The sequence below is a fragment of the Panthera leo genome, chromosome E1 (assembly GCF_018350215.1).
Source record: "Panthera leo isolate Ple1 chromosome E1, P.leo_Ple1_pat1.1, whole genome shotgun sequence".
Taxonomy (NCBI): domain Eukaryota; kingdom Metazoa; phylum Chordata; class Mammalia; order Carnivora; family Felidae; genus Panthera; species Panthera leo.
The window spans coordinates 11,093,256-11,118,999 of NC_056692.1; the positions used below are offsets into that span (position 1 = coordinate 11,093,256).

At 57.9% G+C, this 25,744-nt stretch overlaps 1 protein-coding gene across 1 annotated transcript in view; it reads right to left on the bottom strand.

The window, feature by feature from the left end:
• Positions 1-2,447: 2,447 nt before the first annotated feature.
• The window catches only part of MYO15A (myosin XVA), a 51,699-nt gene continuing 28,402 nt past the window's right edge, over positions 2,448-25,744 (bottom strand). Inside the window, exons 35-65 of the mRNA XM_042916190.1 lie at positions 25,152-25,272; positions 24,871-24,938; positions 24,720-24,797; positions 24,397-24,577; positions 24,165-24,297; positions 23,730-23,835; positions 23,525-23,597; positions 22,261-22,382; positions 21,962-22,021; positions 21,415-21,490; positions 20,975-21,090; positions 20,769-20,887; positions 19,832-19,973; positions 19,380-19,491; positions 19,217-19,291; positions 18,525-18,703; positions 17,767-17,882; positions 17,420-17,492; positions 17,080-17,152; positions 16,751-16,824; positions 16,420-16,502; positions 15,167-15,297; positions 13,665-13,759; positions 13,333-13,410; positions 12,945-13,041; positions 11,773-11,933; positions 10,594-10,727; positions 8,480-8,613; positions 8,019-8,152; positions 6,708-6,848; positions 2,448-3,604 (exon numbers count right to left, since the gene is read on the bottom strand). Coding sequence (XP_042772124.1) covers positions 3,503-3,604; positions 6,708-6,848; positions 8,019-8,152; positions 8,480-8,613; positions 10,594-10,727; positions 11,773-11,933; positions 12,945-13,041; positions 13,333-13,410; positions 13,665-13,759; positions 15,167-15,297; positions 16,420-16,502; positions 16,751-16,824; positions 17,080-17,152; positions 17,420-17,492; positions 17,767-17,882; positions 18,525-18,703; positions 19,217-19,291; positions 19,380-19,491; positions 19,832-19,973; positions 20,769-20,887; positions 20,975-21,090; positions 21,415-21,490; positions 21,962-22,021; positions 22,261-22,382; positions 23,525-23,597; positions 23,730-23,835; positions 24,165-24,297; positions 24,397-24,577; positions 24,720-24,797; positions 24,871-24,938; positions 25,152-25,272 — 3,387 coding nt within the window. The 3' untranslated portion in view covers positions 2,448-3,502. The remainder of the gene's footprint in view (positions 3,605-6,707; positions 6,849-8,018; positions 8,153-8,479; positions 8,614-10,593; positions 10,728-11,772; positions 11,934-12,944; positions 13,042-13,332; positions 13,411-13,664; positions 13,760-15,166; positions 15,298-16,419; positions 16,503-16,750; positions 16,825-17,079; positions 17,153-17,419; positions 17,493-17,766; positions 17,883-18,524; positions 18,704-19,216; positions 19,292-19,379; positions 19,492-19,831; positions 19,974-20,768; positions 20,888-20,974; positions 21,091-21,414; positions 21,491-21,961; positions 22,022-22,260; positions 22,383-23,524; positions 23,598-23,729; positions 23,836-24,164; positions 24,298-24,396; positions 24,578-24,719; positions 24,798-24,870; positions 24,939-25,151; positions 25,273-25,744) is intronic.

A 25,744-nucleotide genomic window follows, 5' to 3' on the forward strand; every position in this document is an offset into this window, starting at 1 on the left:
TACTCCCCACCCCAGACATCTATTTGTATCCTATGCGGGACCCAACGATGACCACTTAGAAGGTATTTGCTCTAACACTTCTGTCCGTGTTTCCAGTTTCCAAAGAAGGGCGTAGAGGCTCACAGAGGGCAAGGAGCTTGCAAAAGGACACACAGCTAATCAGCAAACGTGCAATTTGAACACAGGCCTCTCTGGCTTTACAGCCTGGGCCTTCAACTACCAAGCCAAGATTCTCTCAATAGGCCTGTGGGTTCTGGGCAGCGGAGGCACCCCGAGGCAGGGAGGGGAGTATCTGGACACCAGAACCTGACCAAGTCTAGCCTATTGTTGCACACAGGGGTAGCAATGAAGTCCTTCTGGTTACTTTTTGGTGCCCAAATATGGCACATCCTGTCACACCCATCTGGGACCTCAAGCCTTTACCAGTTGACTGTCTCAGACTCCCATGCCGCCTAGACATTTCTCCTTTATTGTTCTCACCACACACTAGTCTGGGAACCCTGAGGCTTGGTCCCTTCGCTCTGGATCTCCCCACACTTACCTGGAGTTCCTGTCTTTCTGGGTCCTGGCCCAGACAGAGGGGCCTAGGATGCCTGGGGAACACAGCAGGGGCTGACTCTTCTGTCACCCCCAACTCTCTCCACTCTGCCATGTGGGGATTTTTACCTCCTTTTACAAGGGCCTGAATTGCTGATGCTATCATGAGTCTCCAGAACAGCTATTAAAAGCATGAGCCATGGGGCACCTGGATGGCTCAGTTGGTTAAGCATCCAACTTCGGCTCCGGTCATGATCTTGCGGTTCGTGAGTTTGTGCCCTGCATCGGGCTCTCTGCTGTCAGCGCAGACCCTGTTTCAGATCGTCTCTCTCCCTCTCTGCCCCTCCCCTGCTCTCTCTCTCTCTCTCTCAAAAATAAATAAACATTAAAAAAAAAAAAGCACGAGCCTTATGTCTTAAGGCCCAGGTCCTGAAATCCAAAAGCTCTGGTGTTCTGGTTATCCAGTGCCATGTACCAGGCCACCCCCAAAACTCAGACTTCAGTCACCTGTCCAGCTCACCAACCTGCAGTCTGGCCAGGGCTGGGCTGAGAGGCTCCTCTCTGTCCCACGCGTACCAGCAGGACCCCTCAACCTCAAGGGGCCGCTTCCAAAGGGCCTCACTCACATGGCCCACCTGTATTCTGAAGCCCACAAGGCCTCTCGCCTCTCACCTGGGCAGAGTGACTGTGGCAGGGGCAGCCCGATGGATAACTCACTCTTTCGGCCTCCTCTTTTCCACTTGCCCCATGTTCCTAATCAGCTATATGCACTGGACTCCTCACGTCGGGGCCAGGCTGCTTTCTGGGGAAGCCAGCCTGCCGGGTGAAGGTGGGACAGCCCTGCGGTATGTGCGTGAAGGGCTGTTCCTTGACCTTTCCTGTCTCGGGACAGCTGGATCGATCCCCCAGAGATAACAACTCCTCTGCACTTGTCATCACCAGCAGTGTCTGCACCACAGAGCTTCCCAGCTGATGCTACAGCCGCTCCCCCCTACTTTGGTCTCCCTGTCCCCTGCATTCACTCTGCTCTGTGGCCGGGATGATCTTTTCAAAGTATGATCTGAGCAGATGCCCCCGTCTCCCACTGAAAAACCTTTGAAGGCTCCTCGTGACTCTTGGGATGAAATCACACATCCTTAGCGTAGCAAGCCTTACTCAATACCCCCTGCTGGCCTCTTCAGCCTCAAGTCCTCCACTGGTGATGTCCCCTCCAGGGTTTCTGCACATGCTGCTCCCTCCCCTCATCAGCTAGCTAGCTCCCACTCCCAGATTTTGTCATGGCGTATGGTTCTTTAACTGTGAGCAACTCCCAGGGCTTGGCAGCTGGCTAGGACACAGTAGGTGCTTAACAGGTACTGATAGAGAGGCACCTGGGTGGCTCAGAGGCACCTGGGTGGCTCAGTCGGTTAAACGACTGACTTCGGCTCAGATCATGATCTTGTGGTTTGTGAGTTAGAGCCCCGCATCGGGCTCTGTGCTGCCAGCTGGGAGCCTGGAGGCTGTTGCGGATTCTGTGTCTTCTTCCCTCTCTCTCTGCCCCTCCCCTGCTCATGCTCTGTCTCTCTCTCGCGCACGCGCCAAAATAAAATAAACATTAAAAAAAATTAAGGGGCGCCTGGGTGGCTCAGTTGGTTAAGAGTATGACTTCAGCTCAGGTCAAGATCTCACGGTCCATGGGTTCAAGCCCCATGTCGGCTCTGTGCTGACAGCTCAGAGCCTGGAGCCTGCCTCAGATTCTGTGTCTCCCTCTCTCTCTCTGCCTCTCCCCCCCTCCTGACGTTCCGTCTCGCAAAAATGAATAAATGTTAAAAAAATTTTTTTTAATTAAAAAAATAGGTATTGATGGAGTAAATAAATCCTTCCTCGGGCACCGTGGCTCCAGCTACTTATGCCCTCACATACTTGCCAGGCCTTCTTCTCCCGAGACTAGTGCTTCCCTCCTTCACAAGTTCCCCAAAGCACCAACACTTTCCATCAACATTTATTTATTCTTTCATGTAACAAGCATTTTTCAAGTGCCTACTCTGTGATAGGCATTGTCCTAGGCTCTGGGGGATACAGTAGAGAACAAACACTGTTTTTGCCATTTGGAATGTTCATTCCCCTCCCCTCCATCTATTCTTAACAAACTCCTACCCATCCTTCAAAACCCAACCCCAATGTCCCATTCTTTGGGAAGCCTTTCCCAGACTTCTTCCTCCCCAACCCTGACATAAAACTTCTCTCTCCCTCCACTACACCACTCTCAAAACTTGTGTGACCCATCCAATGACGGGGGACTGGGATGGGGCTACCTAAGAAGTATGGAGTTGGGGGACAGGGGTCTGAAGGGAGAGGAAAGGACAGAGGTCTCTGCAGGAAGCTTTGTTCAGGGGTAGTGAGCCAGGAGCACAGCTGGGGCTCCAATTCCTGCCTCCTTCCTTAGGCTTCTTTTCCAGCTCCTCAGCCAACTGGCTGGAGAGGGGAATGGCCGCCAGGCACACGTTTTTGCATAGAAATGACCAAGGGTCACAAATCCCAGCTGAGCGGCTGCGTGGGGAGCACTCAAGGAGGACGCATGAGGGGCTGAGATGTGGACGTGGCGCAGATTTCAACATCAGAACGTGGGTAAGCCACACACAAAGTCCAATTTGACTGGGCCATTGGTGTGGGGCTTCTCTACCACAGGTGGGAGTCAGGGGCGGGGCCCACAGTGGGTATGTGACAGAGGGCCCCACAGCCCCGCCTTTGGAAGTTCCTCCTGTTATCTGACTCAAGGTCGCACACTGCAATTCCATCCCAACTCTGCATCTGTCATTTCAGGTTCCCCGGGGACTTAGGTCATTCCTCCTACCACCTCTTGGTCTCTCCTCCAGCAAGGGTCTGGCCCCTTACAGGGGTCACTGGCCCAGAGAGGCCCAGTAACTCCCCTGGGGCCACACAGCAAGCCTTCCGGCAGAGGGCAGCTGGAGGGCTGGGGGCCGGGTCAGAGTAGCGTAATCTCGCTGGGGGGCAGCGTAAGCCGCTTCTCCCGGGCACTGAGCAGGTTCTCCACGTGCACAGCCACCACTCGACACAGCTCCAGGCCCTGCAGGAGAGACCGTGAGAGTCCACGCACCCGCCCCGCCGATGCTTCCCCGGCTCATGCCTCGGGGTGAGGACTAGTGGCTCCCACCTTTGTCCCCACCTCCCCCAGGGTCCCGGGAGGAGCGTGAGGAGCCGGAAGGGAGAATTGTCGGGTTAATAGGCTGGAAGGGGTAAGTAAGCAGGAGATCAAGTGCATCTGGTTTGCTTCTGGCCTTGCCGAGTGTGATCTGTGTGACCTGGGGCCAGTAGGGTCCCCGTTTACCAGGGCTTGCTTGCCTCACAGGTTGTGGTGAGGATTCCGTGAGATTTTATTTCGTGTAAAGCCTTTAAAAATTAAAAAAATCTTAGTCTAGTCAATGAGTGGTAAGTTTCTAACTATGCGTTGCCATGGTCAACACGGGCACCCACAGCCTAGAATAAGCGGTGGCCCAGCCTCCGGGCTCCTGGATGGGGTACGGAGTACGAGGCAGAAGAAAATTATGGCAAATCCACCCGAGTGTGGTTTTCAGACCCAGGTGGTGGTGGGATCCCCGCAGGGACTTCCGGGGGGCAGGGGGCACAGGGGCTGCTCGGAGAGAAGGTAAGCATAAAGGGCAGCACTCACTGAGCTGTAACTGTCCTGACAGCTTCTGGCATCTTACCCCTTCTAGTCGGCACCGTGTCCCTATGAGGCAGACACTTTCAGACTCCATTCCACCGGCGAGGAAAGTGAGGACACGGCCATGAAGCCACTTGCCCCAGACCTCACATCTGGTAGCTGATGGGGACCTGAACCCAGGTAGCAGGAGGCCCAAGGCCACACTGCCAAGTGCTCTGTGCTGACTTCAGCGGTGTCTGCCCCACCCCGGAGGGGCCACCTCTGGTAATGAGATCAGAGTACGTATGATGGGCGTCCTCTGCTCCAGTCAGTCCTCTAGCCAACCCTGCCACCCACGTGCTACGATGCCAGGCCTTACTGGGATTGTTGCACATTTGACAGGTGTGCAAACTGAAGCTTGAGAAGAAGCGGGGCGGGTGGACCTCAGATCCCTTGAGATCCCTTCAAGGGATAGCCTGTCAGAGGTGGGCCACACGGGGACCTAGGACTGTCGGCTGCACTGCTGCTATGCTCAGACATCACCTCCTCTTAGAAGCCCTCGCTGATTACATGCCAGATAGCTCAGCTACACCTTTCTCAGCACTGACCACGGTTTACCGAAGAGATTCTCTGACCTGGGGCTCCATGAGGGTCAGGGCTGAGGGGGGTCTCAGTCACTTCGGTATCCCTACAGCCAGTGCAGGGCCTGCTATGTAGAGATGTTCAATGGTTATGTGTTGAATGGATGTGTCCCCCCAACCTCGAACATGCCCGAGGCAGAGGCAGAAGTGGCAGCAGTGGGGTCTGCAAGGAAGTAGAAAAGCCAAAAAGGCCTCCTCCAACCATCCATCCAACTATCCACTTACTAAGCATTTACTACAGGCTCACTGCTGTGCTATGGACACAACGCGGACAAAACAGACACAGCTCTGGCCTCTTGGGGCTGGCGTTCTGGTGGGGAGACATAATATGTAAGCAAATAACTGATCTGCAAGCCATAATGAGGTCTGCCAAGGTGGAGATAGTGGTATATCAGGGAGGAGGCTCAGGAAAGCTTCTGGAAAGAGTGATGTCTGTGCTGAAACTCAAATAAAGGGAAGGAGGGAGGGAGCCCTGTAACGAACCAGGGAAGAGCACTCGGGTGGAGGGAACAGGGAGTAGAAAGGGTCTGGGGCAGAGAGGGGAGGGCAAGCTTGGCAACAGAGAGCTGGAAGAGGCCATGGCTATGAGCAGAGGGGAGGGGGTGAGAGCAGAGGCCAGAGAGGTGAGGAGAGGAGGGGACAGGGATGGAAAGGACCTCTAGGGCAGGGCCTGAGTGCCCGGGAAGGTTCCAAGGTAAGGTGGAGAGGCCTGTTGGTCTCCGGGGGGGAGAGGACGAGGGGTCAGAGCAGGAGACAGAAAGACGAGGGCTGTCACGGCAGATGCGGTTTTCTCAGGGCCAGAAAGGGTGCCGGAGGGAGGGCTCAGACTCAGCAACATTTAGAGGTCATCCAGGAGAGGGGGCAGCAGAAAAAGGAGCCCAAGAAACAGCAGGAGGTAGGTCCGCTGTGCTGGGAGCTCAGAGAGGAGGGTTCTGGGATGCAGGCTAGGCCAGAACGTAAGGCCAGGGTGGGTGGTGGGCTTGGCGGAAGTGGGATTGGGGCGTGGCAGGAAGCAGACTGGGGAGCTTGGTCCTGAGTTGCAGGCTCACCAAGGGGCCCAGGGAGCCAAAAGGGCTCTGTTGTGTCCCTCAGAGGCAGGGCTGGGGCGGTGGGAGTTCCTCCCTCTTGCCCTGGGAAGTCAGCCCCTCCAAGGCAGGCCCTCACGTGGGGGCTGATCCTAGGCCCAGGTCTTGAGGGGGTGTGGGAGGCTGGCAAGGGCAGCTGTGCGTAGGCCCTAGCCCTGATCCCACCTGTCCCTCGGCTTCAGTCTTCTCTCTCAATGGGGTGCGAACTCTCACTCCAGGAATATAAGACTTGGAAAGGAGCCTGTCAGTCATGCTTTTAAAAGAGCAGCCATAATTGCTGCAAATATGGGAAGGTACAGGGCAGGTGGACCTGAGTTTCTTTGTCTATCACACGGGGACTCCCCCTCCCTCCCTTCAATCCCAGACCCCACCATCCATCTTCCAAGCCTCAGTCCACGTGAACTTCCTCAAACTTCCTGTGTCTCTGCCTCTCAACAACGCTCTATGGCTGGCTCTCTAGTGCCCTCAGGAGAATGCCCCAGATTCTTAGCTTGGCATTTAAGGACTTTCAAGACCTCCCCTGCCCTGCCCGTGTCTCCCCTGTTCCCCATCAAACTCCTCAATATACTGCAAATAACCTAGGCCCTTCTTTCCCTGCCAAGACTCTTCACTGGGAGACCACCCTAATGACCTGCAGTTCTATGCTCAGTTGGGTTAGATCTGTCCCCAGCACTGGGCTGGACACTGTCTGGGGCATGGCCAGGACCTGACCTACTATACAGCCAGGCCCAGTGGAGAGCCTGGTGAGTGGAATGAAGGGAGGGGCCGGGTGACAAGGCCTGGGTGCCGGGGCTCGGTCACCTGCTCCAGCTGTAGCTGCATGGTGCGCTGGGCTGTCACATCCCCCAGGGCGATCTCCACATACGGGTAGCTGGAGCTGGCCGTGGGTCGCTGGGTCCGAGTGGACTGGATCTCCTTTAGGGGGAATTTCACCATCAGCTCCTGGAGGGGGAGGGGAGGAGACAGGCTTGTGGGTGGGACAGTCTCACCCCTGCTTGCCTCTCCCCTGAGATCACATCAGCAGGAGGCAAGTCTCGGCTGGAGTAGCAGTTCCCCGGCAACTTGCTGGGTGACCTGGGGCAAGTCGCTTTACCTCTCTGGACTTCAACAAACACTAACAGCGTGCCAGGCACTGTCCTGAATGGTTGGGATCCGAGGGTGAGTAAATGCCAGTGGTGCCCTGACCCTCATATCAAAGCTGCTTCTTAACACCTGCCTCTCTTTGTCTGGAGCTTTCTTTCTGCCCCCAGGAGCAAACTCGGAGCACAAACAGGGAAAGCCAGAGTGATGAGAGTTAATGCCTTGATTAATGACACAGGGCGACACGGCAGGGAGATACCCCAGCTCCCTCGCCCCCAGAACAGAGGGTATCCTCCAAGGGCATGTTCCATGCTATCTCCTAGGCCCCCAGCTCAACTGAGCGCCAGTCCCCACAGGGGCCACTTGCTGCTAACACACTCTTCCAGAAGGTGCGTTCCCAAGGTGTGTGAGGGGTCCCTTCCTGGTCTCATTTCCTCACTCCAGCATCTCCTAGAATCACCTCCAAATAAAGTCCTAACCCCCAGCCCCTCAGAATGTGACTGTGTTTGGAGGCAAGGCCTTTCAAGAGGAAATGAAGTTGAAATGGGGGCGGTCAGGGTGAGCTCAATTCAAACCTGACCAGTGCCCTTACGAGAAGAGGAAGACACCAAGGGTGTGCACACAGAGAAAGGGCCACGTGAGGACACGGGGAGAAGGCGGCCATCTACGGGCCAAGGAAAGAGGCCTCAGAGGAAACCACCCCTGTCAGCACCTTGGTCCCCCACTTCCGGCCTCCAGACCAGCGAGAAATGAATGTCTGTTGTTGGAGCCCCAGGGGTGCGGACCTTGGTCACAGCAGCCTGAGCAGATTGCGCGCTGTTGGAGCGCTTTTCACGGTTGACCTTTCACCTTCACCGCAGCCCCGTGGGGCGGGCACCACTATCCCCATGTTCCAGATAGACAAGTGAGGCTCGCGGTGGGGAAGAGATGTTGCCTGAGGTCACGCGGCCACACAGCTCGCCCGCCCCCCGGAAGGCAGTGCGGCTCAGAGGAGAAGGGGACGAGGGGCAGGGCCAGGCGCAGGCCACTCACATGGGTCTCGGTGCTGAGGAAGTTGAGGCCGTTCTGGTTGACGGCAAGGATGCAGGGGGCCGGCACGGCCACGTTGCTGCAGCTCTGGACGAAGAAGAAGGAGGAGCCGAACATGGGTAAGGCGCTGAGGAGGCCTGGTGTGGGGAGAGGGGGGCGGTCGGTCAGCGCGGCGGCCAGGGCCAACCTGCAGCCTGAGTTTCCCCCCGGCTGTGTCCAGCGTATGGGTCCTCGCCCCGGGGCTCCCCCCACCTCTCCAGCCGCCCCAGCTGCCCAGGGCCACCCAGAGCCTAGGTGCTGCCTTGATGGCAATTTTAGAAAAGTGTTCTCTCCGGGCAGGCGCTCAGCTTGGCTGGCACCGAAAATGCCTTGGTGCAAAGAAAAAGGTGCCTCCGTCCCCACCCTCCGGGCCCCCTCATCAGTAGAGCACCCCGTGATGATCTCCCCCGGCCCCAGACTCTTACCCAGAAACTGGGCACGGGCCTGGTGGGGGCTGAGAGCCTGCGTCTGCTGCCGGTGCTGACCGACCAGGTTGAGCCAGGCCGAGCCAGCCATGGTGCGGTAGAGCTGGGCCGGGATGTAGTCCTGGACCTCTCGCCTGCACGTGGGGGGAAAAGCGATCCTGAGTGGCCACCACCACGCGTGCTCCGTGCAGGGCCTCAGCCCATCCTCACCGCGGGGCAGGGTTAGGCCAAATGGATGTGATCTTTGCACCCTCCCTGGAAGGCTAAATGCTGGCTGTCAAGTGCTCGCTCAGCGTCTTGGGACACAGCAGGCGCTCCATAACCCTGGCTGGTACCACTAGGCTCCCTGTTTGGAGAAGAGGGAACTGAGGTTCTGAGAAGGTCCCCGACTAGTCCTCGGTCACACAGTGACTCGGCGAACTGGGGGGCCGAAGCTTGGACCCAAGGTGCGTCAGTCCTTTGTAGCCCCGATCCCCGAAGAGAAGCCCAGGCCACAGGGGTGAGATGCACAAGGGTGGGGGAAATAGCAGGGTAGGCAGAGCAACCACCAGCAGCTGGTCAGAGATGGGGCAGGGAAGCACTGGGTCCCAGGCTGGACCCCTAGGGCCATCAGACCCCCTACTCCAGTCCTTTCTCTCGGACACATGCTGGCTCTCTCGGGGAAGCCCCCTTTTGCCTCTTGGGGCATCTGAGAAACACCAACAGCAATGCCAGCCCATCCCAGCTGCCCTGGGCTACAGACTGGGGAAAGGTTGGGAGAAAGTCTGGGGAGCCTCCTTCCCCCAAGAGACCCCTGGGGCAACAGCTTTCCTTCTTTATACTGCTCGGGTAAAGGCCTGGCATCTGGACCTGGCCTCCCTAGGTTTGGATTCCAGTTCCCCACGATTTACTGGGTAAGCTTCAGTGAGCCCGATAACCTCTGTGAGCCTCAGTTTTCCCATCTGTAAAGGGGGAAAATACAGTGTAGTTGGGAAGATGACCTGAGGTAACGCAGGCAGAGTGCCTTCCAAAAAGGAAAACTCAGTGAGATTTTTGTTTTCCAGGACTGGGGTTATAACTTTATGTGCTTCCTTGGCCTTTTGCTTAAAATTATAATAAAAAAAGAGCTTTACATATTGAGCACTTACTGTATTACGAGCTCCTGGACATACACTGTACCTACGTTACCTTTACTATTATTCGTCCCAGGGGTTCTCGAGGTGTGGCTGAGGGTCTGGGAGGTCAAAGCCACCTGCCTAATAATGCTAAGACGTTATTTGGCCTTTTCCTCTCCCGTTCTCTCACAAATGTGCAGGGGAATTTGCCAGAGGCCACATGACATGTGAGATCCCTGCAGACTGAGTGCAAAAGCACATCTGAGAATCCAACGGCCTTCCGTTAAGCCAGCTGGTAAAGCGATCTGCAAAATGGAAAACCGTTGCCACTCTTCTCACTAAATTCTTTTTGGAAAATACAGCTTTTTATAAGTTGTTTGCATTAATGCGTAATATGAATTTACACTACTTGAGTTATCCTTACTTCTCACGTTATTACAACATACAATTATTCATGTTCGAGCATAATACATCAGACTTATTTTTCAAATAAGAAATCAATATTTAAATAAATCAATTTCAACTTTGACGCGGGTAAGTATATTGATACCGCAACCCACGTACATGAAAGCTCTTTGGGGTCCTATTTTTAAGGGAGTAAAAATATTCTGAGACCAAAAGTCTTAGGATGACTGATTCATCACCTCTTTGGGGACGTCGGCTTAAAGGCTGCCGGACGCCCCAGAATTTATTTAAGGAACCTCCTGTTGTCAGGGGTTGGGGTTGCTGTTGTAGGTGACACTGAGGTGAACGCTTCTGTGGCCACAGGGTGCGTGTATCTCAAAAGCTTTTTGATCATTCCGTTTTCTCTGAGCTATGAATACCAGCCCGAAGCAACCTATTGTGGAAGGAGGCCGAGTCCCAGCTCACGCTGCGAGGCTAAAGATTTCAGCCCCAGACCCAGGCCAGCCGCTCCTTCCCAGCCAGCTTCCCAGACACCGGCGCAAGAGCAGGGCCCAGGGCCTGAGGGATGGTGGGGGGCTGCAGGGGGAGGAGGCTGACAGGTGGGCAGGTGCTCACACGCTGGGCAGGTAGGAGTGGTCCTTGGCCCGGTGCTGCAGCAAAGCCAGCTTGGACACTTGCTGCGACTGTTGGTCGCTGGGCCGGCTGGCCGGCACGCTGCTGAAGAGGCCCTTCAGGTAGTCGGGCAGGACCTGTGGGGGAGAATTCCACAAGGGCCTGCAGGCAGGCATGCGCTCCTGCCTTCGTGAGGGGAAGGTGGGGACACGTGCAATTTTAATAGTTCCAGTCCCACTGGCTTCGGGGCTGGGGCAGCCTGCACCCTCCCTGGGCTTTGGGGAATAGGCACGTGAGGGTGAGTTGTGGGGGCCATGGCATCGAAGCCCCTGTGGGAGTCCCCACAGTGGCCGGGAAAGAGTGTCGTGGACACCTGCATGCAGCATTCAGGAACGGCCAGGGGTCCGGGGTTTCTGAAAACTGGGCACGCACCAGTTGTGCATGCTGGGGAGCACCGCGAGACCCCGATACACTCGATCTGGGGCAGGACTAGAGGATCTGCATCCTCCCAAGTTCCCAAGGGATGCTGCTGGCCCGTAGGCGGCAGCTTCACTAACCCCGTACCCGGCTGCACAGGGCTGGTCGTCAACAGCCACAGCATGAGGCCGTGAAGGCTGAGTGGCAGTATTCTGTACCTGGAATAGCGGAAGCTTTGGCACCAGCTCGACAAAAACGTGAGCCCTCTGTCCGATCCCTCCCACCAGTGTGAGCACAGGAGGGGAGAACCCAGGTTTTGTAAACTCCATGGTCCTGACTTACCTGAATCTCAAAAGGGAATAACACGAAGACAAAAATAACAATGCCAGCAAGAGCTGGTCGGGCGTTTAGACAAGGGACAGATCGTGCATTCAGAGGAGGAAGTCAGGAGGAAAGGGGAAGTCAGAGCCGCCTCGTGGAAAAGAGGTGTTGTTTGGGGCGGCCCTGGCAGCGAGGACTTAGGTGAGCACAAGTGCAGGAATCACAGGGCAGATGGAGCGATGGCGGGCGGAAAGGCCCACGAATTAGGTAGTGAGGGCGACATGGTCAGACCGCACCGCAGAGTCCATGCAAGGGAGCCTGGGCATCAGGGCTAGAAATGGGGCTGGAAATATGAAGGCACCAGATGCCAAGGCTGTGCAGTCTGACTTCACACGGGGGCGCCTGGAAGGTTCCAGAGCAGCAGAGTGGACCACACGCGCTGACCTGGTTGTAGTGCATGGTCACATAAAGCTCATTGTCAAACTTGAGTGGCTGATCCCAGAGCACACGCCGGAAGCAGAGCATGTAGCCACCGTCCACCTGCTCCATCTCCGAGGCCACGTCCAGGATGTAGGCACAGCGGCTGAGCGGGCACACGTGCTGGCCTGTGGAGAGCCGGGGGCGGGTGGACAGCCTATGTGCAGACCCCCGGCGAGGCCGCGGCCCCACTCCAGGACACGGAGTCCTCCCTAAAGCAGAGCATGTTTGTGGAACAGGGTGCCCAGTGTCTGTGGAACGTCGATGACCAGGGATGGGAATAACTCCAGTCAAAGCTGCAGCCCACCTAGGTCTTGGAAAGTGCCCTGGGTGCTGCTCAAAGGAAGCCCAGCCCCCTCCCAGAGGACACTGGGGACAAGGAGAAGCACAACAGACCTCAGGTCATGAGACCAATGGGTGCCTTTCTCCAGAACTCCTTCAGGAGAGACCTCTCGCCGGGTTCCTGGAACGGGCGGAGGGTGGGGAGGACTGGGGCCTGCCAGTGAGGGGATCTGAGTCTGTGAGGGACGTTTCAGTTTTTCCTTCTTGCGTTGACATTTCTGCTCCCCATCCCGTATCTTCAGTAACATCGTACTGAAGAAGGGACGTGTCATGACGATAAAGCCCCGACTCTTGAGGCCAATCTGCTGGGGTTTAAATCCCGACTGTGTGTGGGGCACCTGGGTGGCTCAGTCGGTTGAGCGTCTGACTTCGGCTCAGGTCACGATCTCACAGTTTGTGAGTTCAAGCTCCGTGTGGGGCTCTGTGCTGACAGCTCGGAGCCTGGACCCTGCTTCAGATTCTGTCTCCCTTTCTCTCTGCCTCTCCCCTGCTCACACTCTCAATCTTTCAAATTTAAAAAAAAAAAAAGGAAAAAAAAAATAGGATATAAGCTCCCTGAGGGCAGGGCACACATGCTCCCGGCTGAACAGGCCCGAAAGGGCAGAGGCAGGAGTCAGGGAGGGCACAGTCCTCCATGAACTTCGGGTCTGGTAGGCAAGACAAACGTACAGAGCTGGGGGTGCTTGGCGCCCAGGAAATGTCTTACACAAGGCAGCAAGGGCTTCCTGGAGGAAGTGGCATCTGACCTGGGCCTTACAAGGCCGGGCCCAGTGTGCTCAGTCCTCCTGACCGCTCACCTCGGTTGGTGACAACGAAGATGACGTACTCGCTGAAGGCCTCGGGGCGAGTCAGAGCCATCTCAGCACAGATTTCTTCCACCACGTCCAGGGCCACCTGCAGGGAGGAAGGTGAGGCTGTGCCAGCCAAGCTGATCTCTGTCCTCCTAGTCCACCCAGGCCCCGGGAGCCCAGGCACAGAGTTCCTCAGGCCCTCTGCAGGGACACAAAGGATCCTCTGAGGACTGCCAATCAGCCTCATGCAGGGAAGGAGCACCGTTTTTGGAGTCTGAGAGACTCAGGGTTCAAATTCTGCCTCTGCAGTACGACTCTGAGCCAGGTCCACCCCAGAGGCTGAGGTGCCCCGACCCCTCCAGCACCTGCCTGCCAGAAACGTTCCCTCACTTACGGTGCATGTTTTAATTTTGAGGTGGCGTTCAAGGCCTCCGGGGAGAAGAAAGAGCTGCCTCTTGGAACTGCGGCCCGCCTGGGACAAAGAGAAGGGAGGAGATGAGAGAGGCTAGGACTTGGGACCCGGGCCAGCAATTGTCCCCTGCCAATGTTAGTCCCTGAGCCACGGGGCTCTGGACAGGCTTGTGCAGGAACACTTGTGCACCTGGACCTGATAGGGCCTGACGGCACATCTCTGAGCAGTGAGTGCACACGGGGTCTCTGGACAGGGCTCATGTCTCACACTCATCCTGACGTGCCCCCACCCCCCACCCCCCACTCCATGCTCACCAGCATGGCCCGAAGCTCCATGCTGCTGGGGAGCTCCACGCGGCCACCGAAGCGCAAGGTTTTCTGCACGTTCTGCTCACAGGCCTTGGCAATCCCTACAGAAACAGGGAGTCAAGGCCTTGCCCGGGGTAGGCAGCGGGGCAAAGAGGCTCTTCTGGCCACCAGCCATGAGCCCACTGGCTTCTCTCCACGGCCTATGGGGCATTTACTCTCCTGTTTGGTAGCCGAGGAAGCAGCTCAGGAAGAGACGGTGATTTGCCCAAGGTTGAGAGCTGGAGTGTAAGAGCTGCATTCGAACCCACAGCTCACGTGGTTAAAGCCTTTTGGCTAGCCCACAGTCCCCTTGGCTGCCTAGGAGCCTTGGAAATAGCCGTCACCTGCAGCTGTTGACTGGGGGGGGGCGGGGGGGGGGTATGTCCCCAACAGGCTGCGTGGCTATGGTAATGTGGTTGTGCCCCTGCCAGCTGAGACCCCCTTGCCAACTGCCCTCCTTCACTCAGAGTCCAGGGCAGAAGATTCCACCAAGTTTCTCTGTATTAAATGTGCCCTCACCCTGCTCTGGGGAGGTCGAGGCAAGAGTTCTAGGGCACGTTCTGCTGTCTTCATGGGTCTGGGAGCCCTGCCTCATGGAGCTGGGTCTATTCATCTTAGACTCTGGGAATGTTAACCAAATCGAAGAGGATGATTCATGGAGCGCCTGGGTGGCTCTTTCAGTTAAGTGTCCGACTCTTGGTTTTGGCTCAGGTCGTGATCTCATGGGATTCATGGGATCGAGCTACACCTAGGGCTCTGTGCTGACAGCACGGAGACTGTTTAGGATTCTTTCTCTCTTTCTCTCTCTCTCTCTGTGCCCCTCCCTTGCTTGTGTGCACGCTCTCAAAATAAATAAACTGAAAAAAAAAAAAAAGAGAGAGAGGATTCAGAGGCAGACAAATTGAGAGGTTTCCTATCTTCTTCATGACTCCCATGAGGACCACAGAGCCCTAAACGTTTTTAAGGGGAAATCCAGGGGTTGCTTCGGAAACAAGGGTGGGGGTAAGGCCGAGGACCGGCCCCTTCCCTCCATACTTTTAGAGTAGAGAGGCTGAGACCCTGCCACCGGCTGGGCCTCACCCCTGCCCAGACCCACCCAAGACCCTTGTTGATTTGCAGTGGCCAGAGAAGCAGGGCCTCGCCCCATACTCCAGGCCCTGCCGCCTCCTTCCTTCTCCCACATGCCACACATGCCCACCTCTAGGCCTTTGCTCCTGCCACTCAGTCCACCTAGAAATCCCTTCCATGTGCTCACTACCCAGGGCCACACCTCCTCCAGGAAGTCTTCCCTGACATGCCACTCTCTGCGTTAGATCGGATAACCCATCACATCAGCCCCTGCGGGACCCCTGCAAGTGTCTGGGGACAGAATTAATACGAGTAAACATGTGCATGTGAGGGACCAAGCCCTCTGCGTTTCCACCCGCGGCTGGCTTCCCAGCCAATCCCCACGAAGACAGGCCCCTCACCCTGGAAGGGCAGGCCCGGAGTCCGGCTCACATCTTGGAGGAAGCGAACAAGGTGTGGCTGGAGGACCTCGGAGCAGCTGTGGTAGGCAGCCACGATATACAGCAGCCTCCAGCCTCGCTGGCAGCTGTCCCTGCAGGAACACACACACAGGGACACACTGCGGGTGGCCACAGCCCTGGAGGGCCATGCCAGGAGTCTCCAGGACTAGGCTGGAGTTCTTTGGCTCTCGGGCAGCTCCTGTCTTGTGAGGATGCTCCTCCTTGGCCAGTGACGGGAGGGCGGGTGGGCCCCAAAGCCACGCAGGAGGTACGATCTGCTCGGGAAGCCAGGGTGGGAGACAGGGAAAGTAGGAGATGAGGCCCTTGACGTGACACGCCGGACATGCACGCACGCGTGCACACACACACACACACACACACACACGTGCGCACACACACACCCCACAAGGATTCCCCGGTAGAATCCCTCTGTGGAGGCTCCTGGGTGAAGGTCCTTGAAGGAGGGCAAGGGGGTGCCTGCTGGGACCGTGAGGAGTAGTGGTAGGGTCTGGTCCAGGTCTGGCCAATTAAGGGTTCGGTCTTCCTTTGGATATGGTGATTGGTTTGGGGACAAATATTTGGCCCAGTACCAGCCAATCAAATCTCTGTATCCTCCAGCCATTGTGGCTGACTCAGGAATGGCCACGGGACCAAGTAAGCCAATAAGATTGGATTGGGTCATTTTTGCTACAAATATTGGGTCAATCTTGCTTTCCCTAGGATTACTGAGCTGGAAAATGCGTCTCCAGAGCTGGTATCTTACCAGCATATTGGAGATAGTACTTAAGAACGTTATCAACACAGAGAGAAGCAAATCCGGAATATAGAGAAAGACTGCTTCCTAATGACCCTTGGATCCAGCTATGCCTGAATCCACGTTTGGACTTTTTAGTCACCTGAACTCTTTTGCTTAAACCAGCTTGAACTGGGCTTCTGTCGCGTGCAACCAGGAACCTGGACATACACATTACTCCTGCCATTTTACAAAGGAGGAAACTGAAGCTCAGAGGACAACGGCTTCTCAGAGGACGACGGGTCTTGTCCCAGACCCGGCAATTCGAAGTACGTGTACTCTGCCTACTGAGTGAAGGAGAGAATGAGGGGGGAGAATCAGGAGGGAAGGCCTGGGCAGGTGAGAGGCTGAACTGGCCCCTCCTAGAGCAAGGACACAGAGTGGGGACAAGAGGGCAGAGGTAAAGGCCCAGCTCACTCACTGCTTGGTGCTGGTGTTGTCTGTGATCTGCTTCACAACCTGGCAGTAACACTCGTCCCGCATGACTTCATGGTCCCCACACAGCTGAAGGAGGGCAGGCCAGGTCACATGCCGAGGCCATGCCGGGGCCCACACCACACACATCAGGCACACGAGAACAGGGTGAGCTCCTGGAGAGAAGCCTGGGGTCCCTTCCCCAGCCCCCACCCCACCTGCAGGATGTACTCCTCTCTGGGCTTCCCACCCCCATGTCCTGAAACTTTGGTTGACAGATGGGGAAACTGAGCCACACAGCAGGAAAGGAAGCATCTGACAAAATCGGCTGGACTGACCTTCAGGAGGGTGTAAAGCACGTCCAGTTCGCTCTGGCCCTTCAGCGGGGCATCGCCCATGAACCTCATCACAGCTGTAGGAAAGACCTGTCCCACTCAGGCCACCAGACACCCAGCTGCCCACTCACCCCAGGGCATCCCAAGGTTGGGTCTGTCCCTGGGAGGCCATGGCCAAAGGCAGCTGGGAGGCTCCTCTTCCCTTAAAGGGTCCCCAGGTCTGAGTTGAGGAGAGGGGAAGACTCTGAGGGCCACAGAAGTGGGACGAGCAGGGTCACACAGTGCTGGATCCCCCCTGACCCAAGGCCCTGGCCACAGTCCCAACCCCACACCTAGGAACATGTCGGTGGCCATCTTGTTGAGGCTGCTGTCGCTGAGCTCGATGAGAGATTCCTGGAGTGGGGTCTGTGGGGGGAGGGAGGGTCCGTGTCATGATGGCGGACGGACAAGTCAGAAAGAGGAGGGCCACACGAGACAGGAGAGTCCCCCTCACAAAAAAGGAGACAGGCTTGACAGTGGGAGGGATGCTGCTCCTGGGAGGAATCCAGGCCCTTAGGCTGCTGAGGGCTGGGAGGGGTCCCACTGAGGACAAGACTGTTTGCCCGAGGGGCCTGGGAGGGGGCTCTGGCATCATCATTTTACAGATGGGGAAACAGGCCTGGGGCTGGACACCTTGGTGAAGCAAAGCATGTCTTCCAAGGTTCTAGACTCCCGACCCTCCTTGGATTTCAGCCTGAGGCCATCCCTGCAACAGGAAACAGGTGCTACTGACAAGTCTTGTCTCCGAGCCTTTGGCTACATCCTTTTCCCACACAGAATGTTCTTGACCCAATGTCAGTCAACCAGGCACGAAGGCTCCCGTGGCTCCCAGAAGCGGAGGCCGCAGGCGGACCTCACATCGGGGTGGTTTCTCATCCCCCTGCCAGAAGTGGGGTCTCCCCGCCTTGGATGGCTGGGAGAAGCCCCAGAAAGACCCTCCCCTCCTCAGAGTGAGGATAAGGGGTGGGGCCACCACTCACTGGGGTCTCCTCTGAGGGTCTCGGAAATACTTCTGGGCAAACTCAAGCATCGTGTACGGTGGGAGAGTCAGGCCGTCCTCCGCACGGTCAGGGGAGCCAGCCCTGACTGGGGGACCCTGCGGGAGGGCCAGAGCTAAGAGGGCCTGCCCTGCCACACCCGGTCACACCTGGTCACACTCAAGGATGACTCTGGCCAGACCCTCTCAGGCTGCCCCCCACCCCACCTGATCTGGCCCCACCGCCATTCACTTGTCCTGGCACCCTCTGCCTGGTCACACCTACCACATGTCCAGCTGACCCCCTGACCCCCCAGCCCTGCCACATCTGCCCCCACCCCCACCATACACATCCCATCCTGGGGTTGGCCTCCCCAGCTGCTTAGTCCTAGCTGACCCTGCCCCTCACTTCTTAGTTTTACCTCACTCCGCCCCTCACTGGTTCCATTCCACAAGGCTGACCCTGCCCCATTCGGCTGGCCCCACCCCCTCCCAGGTCGACCACCTGCTGGCCCCCAGGCTGGTGCTGCCCCACGGGCCTCATCACAACCCTTCTGCTGACCCCCACCATCCTTACCCCATTTGGCCACACCTCCAACCCCCTCTGGTGGGATGCCATGGGTCACACATCTGGCTAACCCTACCAAGTTCGCCCTGTCCCGGCCAGGACGACCTTGCTCCTGTCCACCTCCACAGTCGGGCTGACCGCCACCCACCCACCTCCGCCGTCTCAGCCCCATCACCTGGCCCTGCCGGTCTCACCTCCCTCCTGCGGCCCACCTCCCGTGCGGCAGCCGTGGAGGCCACCGCAGCGGCCACCGCAGCAGCACGGCCCCGGCCAGGCTCGGCTGGCAACTGCAGGAAGTCAGGGGCGGCCGCAGGCTGCACCAGCTCAGAAGGGAAGCGGCCCACACGCCCGTGGATGGTCCCAAACCTCCAGCCTGGGGGGGGGGGGGGGGGGGAGGTAAAGGGTCTGAGACAAACAGGAGGGTCTCGTCTTGGGACTCAGGGGACCCTCTAGGTATACTCGAGCACCTTCTTGACCCTGCCTCAGTGCTCTGTGAGGGAGGCATGTCACGGAGCCTATCTGTAGACGAGGAAACAGGGGAAGGGAAGACATTCCCTCAGCGGGAGATGGAGCAGAAAACACGATGCTTGCAGACTCCCAGGCAGAGAGAGAGAGAGACCCGGGCCACATGCGTGGGAACACGAATACCCATGGAGACCCCACATCCAGATATGGAGGCAGAGAGCTGGGCTAGGTGGCCACCAGGAGGACCTGGCTGGCCAGAGCAGGCACCCGAGGAGACCTGGCCGGGCCAGACCCCCCCTGGGGCACCGAGAAACCCCCACGGAGCATCTGCGGTGTGAGTGCGTGAAACCGGGGCAGACTGTTTAGCTTTTCCAGGTTTGGGAGCATTGGAGACCGGACCGGGGGGATCGGGGATATCCACCAAAGTCAGGGCCTCTGCGCCGCAGATCCTCCAAGTACACGACCTTCTTGCGGACCACGCATCCGGCACTGTAGCCTGGGGGTGGAGTCTACATCAGCCCCTGGAGGGAGGCCCCCTTGCCCAGCCTCCCCCTCCCGTAGCCGCTCCGTCCCACGGCCCTGACCCATTCGAGGTGGCTCCAGGGGCTGCAGATGAATGATGTCGCCCTTGTGGAAGGCCAGCAGGGCCGGGTCCTCGGGCAGGAAGTTCCTCACCGCGACCACGTAGTCTGAGTCCTGCGTCAGCCAGGGGCAGGGTGAGGGGCTGCAGTCCCATCCCCCTCCTCCCAGAAGCCTGGGGCCACTCCCCTGCTCCTCTCCTCCATAGGTATTCCTTCCTGATTCATCAGGGAAGGGAACATTCCCCAGGTGAGAGAGGAAAGGGCGTTGTACAAGTAGAAGGGGGGCCGTGTAAACCACTGGAGACCTGAATCAGATGAACCCAGGCCCCAGAGTCCATGCACAGGGCTTACCCATTCCATCCCCCACCTGATGGTGAGGCCCCTGGCCCCACCTTCCCCACTGGGGCCAGGGGCCCAGCACCTGAGGAGGGGGGCATCTGTAGGGCGATCCTGACCTTCTTCAGCTCCAGGATGAAGTCATCCACCAGGGTCTTGACCTGGTGGGCTCGGGCTGAGAAGAGGATGACCTTCTCGCTGGCCAAGTTGAACTCCAGCATGTTCTGGGAGGGGATGGTCACAAACAGGATATCCGCAAAGCTGGAGAACGGGAAAGTGGCATGGAGGCAGGGCTCCCTGGCCAGAGGTGCCCTCCTCCCCACCCATCCTTCTCATTCTGCCCTGTACCATTCCCAAAGCCCAGCCCCGCCTCAGCCCCCCTGCCCCTGCCACCGGGGGACCTGAGAACTTGCCCAGCGTCCCCTCCCCATCCTGCCTATGGCTCCAGCTCACTTCTCATCACCCTTTGAACTGACACTCCAGCCCTCACTACCCTTTGCCTTTCTCTCTTTTTTTTGTTTTGCCTCTTGATCCAACCCCCCTGGTTTTGCCCACACACGTATCTCTTTCACCCACTGACCAAATTCTCTGCATCTTTCACGCGACCGATGAACAAGGCTCTACTCCTGTCCTTGTGTGACAGAGAACAAAAGGGGCTGCTGGCAGGGGAGGGGGCCCAAGGACTCAGTGAGGTCTTATGTCAGAACACCCTTCCCTTCCCGGCTGCACTAAAATTTGGCTGTTCACCACACAGACACCGTTCGCTGCACAGTGAGCTCTGTGAGGGCAGGGCTGAGGTGTGGTCTGAAAGGCAGGAGAGGGTAGTAATGGGCTCCTAGCTCATCTGCTTCCTGGCTGACCTGAGAGCAACTTTTCTCACTGAGCCTCGGTTTCCCCATCTCTAAAATGGGCTTGCTTATAGGGCTTGGCACAGAGCCTGGCACATCACAGGCACTCGGTAACTGGCTGGGAAAGAGTCGGTGAGGAAATGCTAATGCCAGTCCGCTAACCCCGTCTCCAGCTGACCCCATTCTCGCCTGCCTGCCTCCCGGTCACCTGTATGTGCGCAGAACCTGCAGCTGCCCATCAGCCTCCCGGCCGCCCTTGACCATCCGCAGGAGTTTGATGCCCGTGTGGGACACAGCTAGGATCTGCACGCCAGTGCCCACGCTGCCCTGGGGTGGGGATAAGGGACATGTGAGAGTCTCCTAGCCTCATCCCTGAAGCCTCTGGGTGAGCAGGGGCTGGCAGGGGGCTCGCACCGTGGCTGGGAAGAGGCGGGAGAAGTAGACCTCCCAGCTGTCGCGTGCGGTGCTGACCACGGCCCGCTTCACACTCTCTGTTGCCAGCGGCCGCTGCGTGTCCAGCTGGTTCTGGGCTGAGGGATGCCAGGTCAGGTCAGGGATGGGTCTCTCCCCTCCCCCGCCAGCCCACATTGCAGGGAGGGAGGTTGACACCCAGAAAGAACGTATTGGAAAAGTGTGTCCTCACTGTCTACACTGGGAAACTAAGATCCAGGGACAGACAGGATGACTAGGGCCACACGCTGTGTTAGGCAAAACTGAACTCAGAGTGGCAGCCTGGCCATGGAAGAGGCCAGGGGTGTCTGGGAGGCAAATGGGGCTGGGTCCGTCCTCTGGAAAGGGCCGGCTTGGCTTTGGCTGGCTGTGCCAGCAACGTCCCTTCCCTCCCCCTGTGGTACCAAACAGGGCCTTCATCTTGAGCCTCTCGTCCTCGGAGATGCGCACGCAGGCCTCGGACAGCGTGTCGTGGACGATCTGTGGGAAGGGGCCACAACGCAGGGAGCTCGTGGGACCCCCCCCCACCCCAGCTGGGAACTCAGGCTGGACGGTTCCAGGGTGAGTGGGAATGTAGAGGGTCCTATTGGTAGAGCAGTGGGGTCATCTGTGTGAATCAGATCTCGTTTACTAAGGACCCTCCCCTTTCTCCTCTTTTCCACAACCAGTGCTGCCCTTCCTAGGCCTCAGTCTCCTCATCCACGTGGTAGGGCTCGGATTTGACTTCTGAGTCCCATCTAACGCAGACAATCCGTGTGTCTGGTTAAATCGAACCGTGGGCTTGCTGACCTTGTCCATGAGGGTGGGAAATTCACTAGAACAACCTCCCATCCTCACTGTGGTCAAGGACCCCAAATCTAAGAGTACAAAAGTGAAATCGGCAGACGGCTAGTCTATGTACCCATTGCCCTGATGAGTACACCGAGCCAGAAAGGGAAGAGAAGTCCTCACCTGCCGGAACAAGAGGTCCAGCTGCACAGGGTGGCTGTAGCTGTCCTTGGGGTAAAACACCTGCGGGATCGGGGCTCCCGTGAGGCCCTCTGGATAGTCCCCTCACTGTGCCTCACACTCGGCCCCACCCCCAGCCAGATACGGCTGGCTCCATACCACCAGGGCCCCTGGCTCTGACTCTGCCCTCTGGCTCAGACCAGGCTCCTGTGCCCCCACTCCCGCCCCTCCTCCCCGCTCTCTGCTAGGGAGGGGGCCCTGCCCCCATCAGCCCCGGCTTTGGCTCCACCCTGGCCGGGTACCTCTTTGCGCAAGAAGATCCGCCAGGGGGCATCCTGGTAGCCGTAGTAGTTGGGGTTGACTAGGCGGTGCAGACGCGTCTGCAGGGGTTCCTCGGGGGGCTCCAGGGACCGCGAAGGCACCACTGGGGAGCACAGTGAGTGGGACAGGCATGAGTGAGAGAGGCAGGGCTGATGAGGAAGGGGACAAAGGGGCGACCTCTTGTCGGGGAAGGGGCGGGGGCTGGGTGCTCTCCCACACCCCAGGCTGCACACATACCAATCCTGAGGGCACACCTGTACAATCCTACCACTCAACCCTGGCTCAGTCCTTCATTTGACACATACATGCAACACCCTCGTATATGCAGCAGGTCTGTGCTAAAGGCTGGGGGTACCACGGTGAACGTTATAGACAAAGAGCCCGCCCTTGTGTTTAAAGTCTCGTGATCGGTGTAGGTGGAACAGACAATTAAGAAACAACAAAGCTCTCAATTCTAGGAGCTGGGCTGGAAATAAATGTGGGCTAGCTGGGAAAGAGTCTAGGGGCTGGTCTGTGAGGACCCTTTGGTCTTGGTGATCTGGCGTACCTCTCTGAGAAGACACTGAGCCAAGACTGGAACGATGAGAAGGCATGCAACGATCTTTTGAGGAAGAGCATTCTAAGCAGAGCAAGTGCAAAGGCCCTGAGGTAGGAGTGGGCTTGCTGTGTTCCAGGAACTGTGTGTGCCAAGGGGATAGTGGGAAGGGATGAGGTTGGGAAGGTGGGCAGATCATGCAGGGTCTCATAGGCCATAGTGAGGAGTCTGGAGTTCATCCTTAGAGTCACGGGAGAATTTCTGGCACAGACATGATGCGAGCTGATTTACATCCGTTAAGATTCACTGTAGTTACCATAGGCAGAGAACGTAAAGATTAGGGTTCCAATGGTGATGCTAGGAGGGCTGGTTTAGACACTTGATCTGACACTTTTGAACTGTGTGATCATGGTCAAGTCACTAACCTCCCTGCGTCTGTTTTCCATCTGTAACATATAGACAAAAATAGTACTTCCTTGAAAGATTTTAGTGAGGATTCAGTGAGGCCAGAGTGGGCCTGGCCTGAAGTCAGTGTTATTTAAGTGCTGGCATGCTTACACAAGTGTCCACCTGGTACTTCCACGTGGGCTCGGGGACACAGACACACGCACGCCACTGACATGTAGCCCAGGACTCACCTGTGCTCACACAGGCTTCCTCATACACTCAGACGGCAGCCTTTTGCCCCTCCTCCCCTCCTGGCCCCTCACCTGGAGTGGGTCCTATGGATGGCCGTGGTGTGCTGGTCACTGGCTTCACCAAGGCCACGGCCTCTCTAGGCACCTGTCCCCACCACAAAGAGAGCGCTCAGGGGGCAACAGGTCTTAGCTCGTGGGGGCAGCTAGTTGCTGAAGCTCTCCAAGGCCCCGCTTTGTCTTTTGCTCTGCTTGGGCCCAGCCAGAAACCGCCCCTCACCTGGCTGCCAGAGGCTGCCGCCGGGTGGCCCATCTGCCCCTTGAGGATCATCAGCGCCTCCTCGTGGGGGTCTGGCCGCTTCACGAACACCTTTCCGCCATCCTTCCTGGTGGATTGGACGTGAGTTTCTTCTTCCCAGCCACAAATTCCTATGACAGGGAACTTCTTCCTCCACCCCCCTCCCCCGACCCCCATCATTACACATGAGAACCCAGAGAAGATCAGAGACTGGCCTGAGATCACACAGCACAACCTAGAGAGCAGCAGTCTGGGCCTTCCCCTCTGCCTAAAGGGCTCATCTAGATCATAAACAAACTCACTCCCTAAAGGTTGCTGCTAACTGGGTAGATGGCCACACTGCTAATGGGCACTCAGGCACGGTGAGGAGGCCACTCGTCCAGAGGGCTGGAGGGCTGGGGTCGGGGCACAGCTGACCTGAGGGCCTCGGGCCGGCCTCCCCGGGGAGGATGCTGGTACTGCCTCACGATGTTCTTGATCTGCTGTGTGGGCTGCGGGAAGTGCTCCGAGTTGAGTGTTGAATACCGGACCAGCTCCGGGCAGGGCGAAGCTGTGGGCAAGGGGCGGGGACAGGATAAGGCCACAAGGAGCACAACCACACCCTCAGTCCTGTCCTGGGAAGCCCCCACTGCTGGGATAGGACACTCACAGGTTTCTGGACAAGCCCGGTCCTGAGCTAGAATGGGGGCAGCCACGGGCTTGGTGGGGGCTCTTGGGGCCTTGGCCAGAGGGGCCGGGGCCAAGGGCTTTGGAGTGGAGCGCAGGAGCACGGGTTTGGCTGGGGGTCCCGTGCCTACAAACTTCGGCCATGCCTCTGGCGCTAGGGGTTTCTGCAGAGAACAGGGAAGAAGGTGCGCTTCCTGGGACACATCAGCCCGTTCTCAGGGACCCCGTGCTTGCCCAGGATGGGCTCAGAGAGGCACCATGATGCCCTGGAGCAGCGCAGTGCTCACCTGGGCAAGCCGGGCTCACCTCTGGGAGCAAGGGCCTTGGGGCGGGACTCAGGGGCTGCTGCTGGAGTGCCATGGCCTGCAGGGTCATCTCCCGGGCCTGGGAAGAGGTGATGGTGGTGACCAGGCGGGCCCGTGCTCAGGGCACCTCCCGCAGCCCAGCCGGCACTCACCAGTAGCACGGCCTGCTTGTGGATGAAGGCCTGCTGCAGAGCCAGCGTGGAGGCATCCAGGCCTGGGACTGGGGGAGCCAAGTCGGAGGGCGTAGATCCCAAGGGGTGAGAGATGGAGGGAAGTGGAATTCCCTATCTAACCCCCACCCTGCCGTTGACTCGCCCCCACCACACCCATGGCTGCCCCCATTCTCGCCTGTGAAGGAGCCCCGAGAACCAGCGGTGGGGGGGGGGCCTCCTCTTTGCCCAACCCTGGAACCACCCTGGCGGTAGGCACTGACTTGGCTTTGGCTTTGGCTCTGGGGGTCTCCTGGGGGGGTCTTCAGTGCTGCTGCTGCCACTTTCGCCAGGCCGGCCTCCCCCTTTCATGCGGTAGGCAATGGCTGTTGGCTTCTCCAGGTCCTGGGGACAGCAGATGGCTCAAGTGTCTGCCGCAATGCCATACTCCCGAGGTTCCAAGGCAACGGGCACCTGACACCGGCCACCTCCTCTGTCCCGGGGGCCTCCCGCCAGCCCAGTGTCTGCTCACGCCCAGCCTCTGCCCCTGCAGCATCCCAGGCAGTACCCCCACAGCCTTGCAAACCCCCAACCCATTCTGCCCTCCACGGAGGAGTAAACAGGTTCAAAGAGGAGCTGTATCCTGCTCAGGGCCACATATCATGCCACGCAGGGGCTCCTGGGAGTTCCCAGAATGAGTAAGGGTGCCTGAGGGGGCTGGCTCTCACCAGAGGAGGGGGCTGAACCTTCAGCCGTGGGTCCCTCTGGGGTCCCAGCCAGGAGCCTCCCTAGCCATGAGGACACCCTCCTCTGGCCCCCAGGAGACCCAGATGAGACAAACCACTCCCAGGCCCTGGCTGGGAGAGGCTCCTGTGTC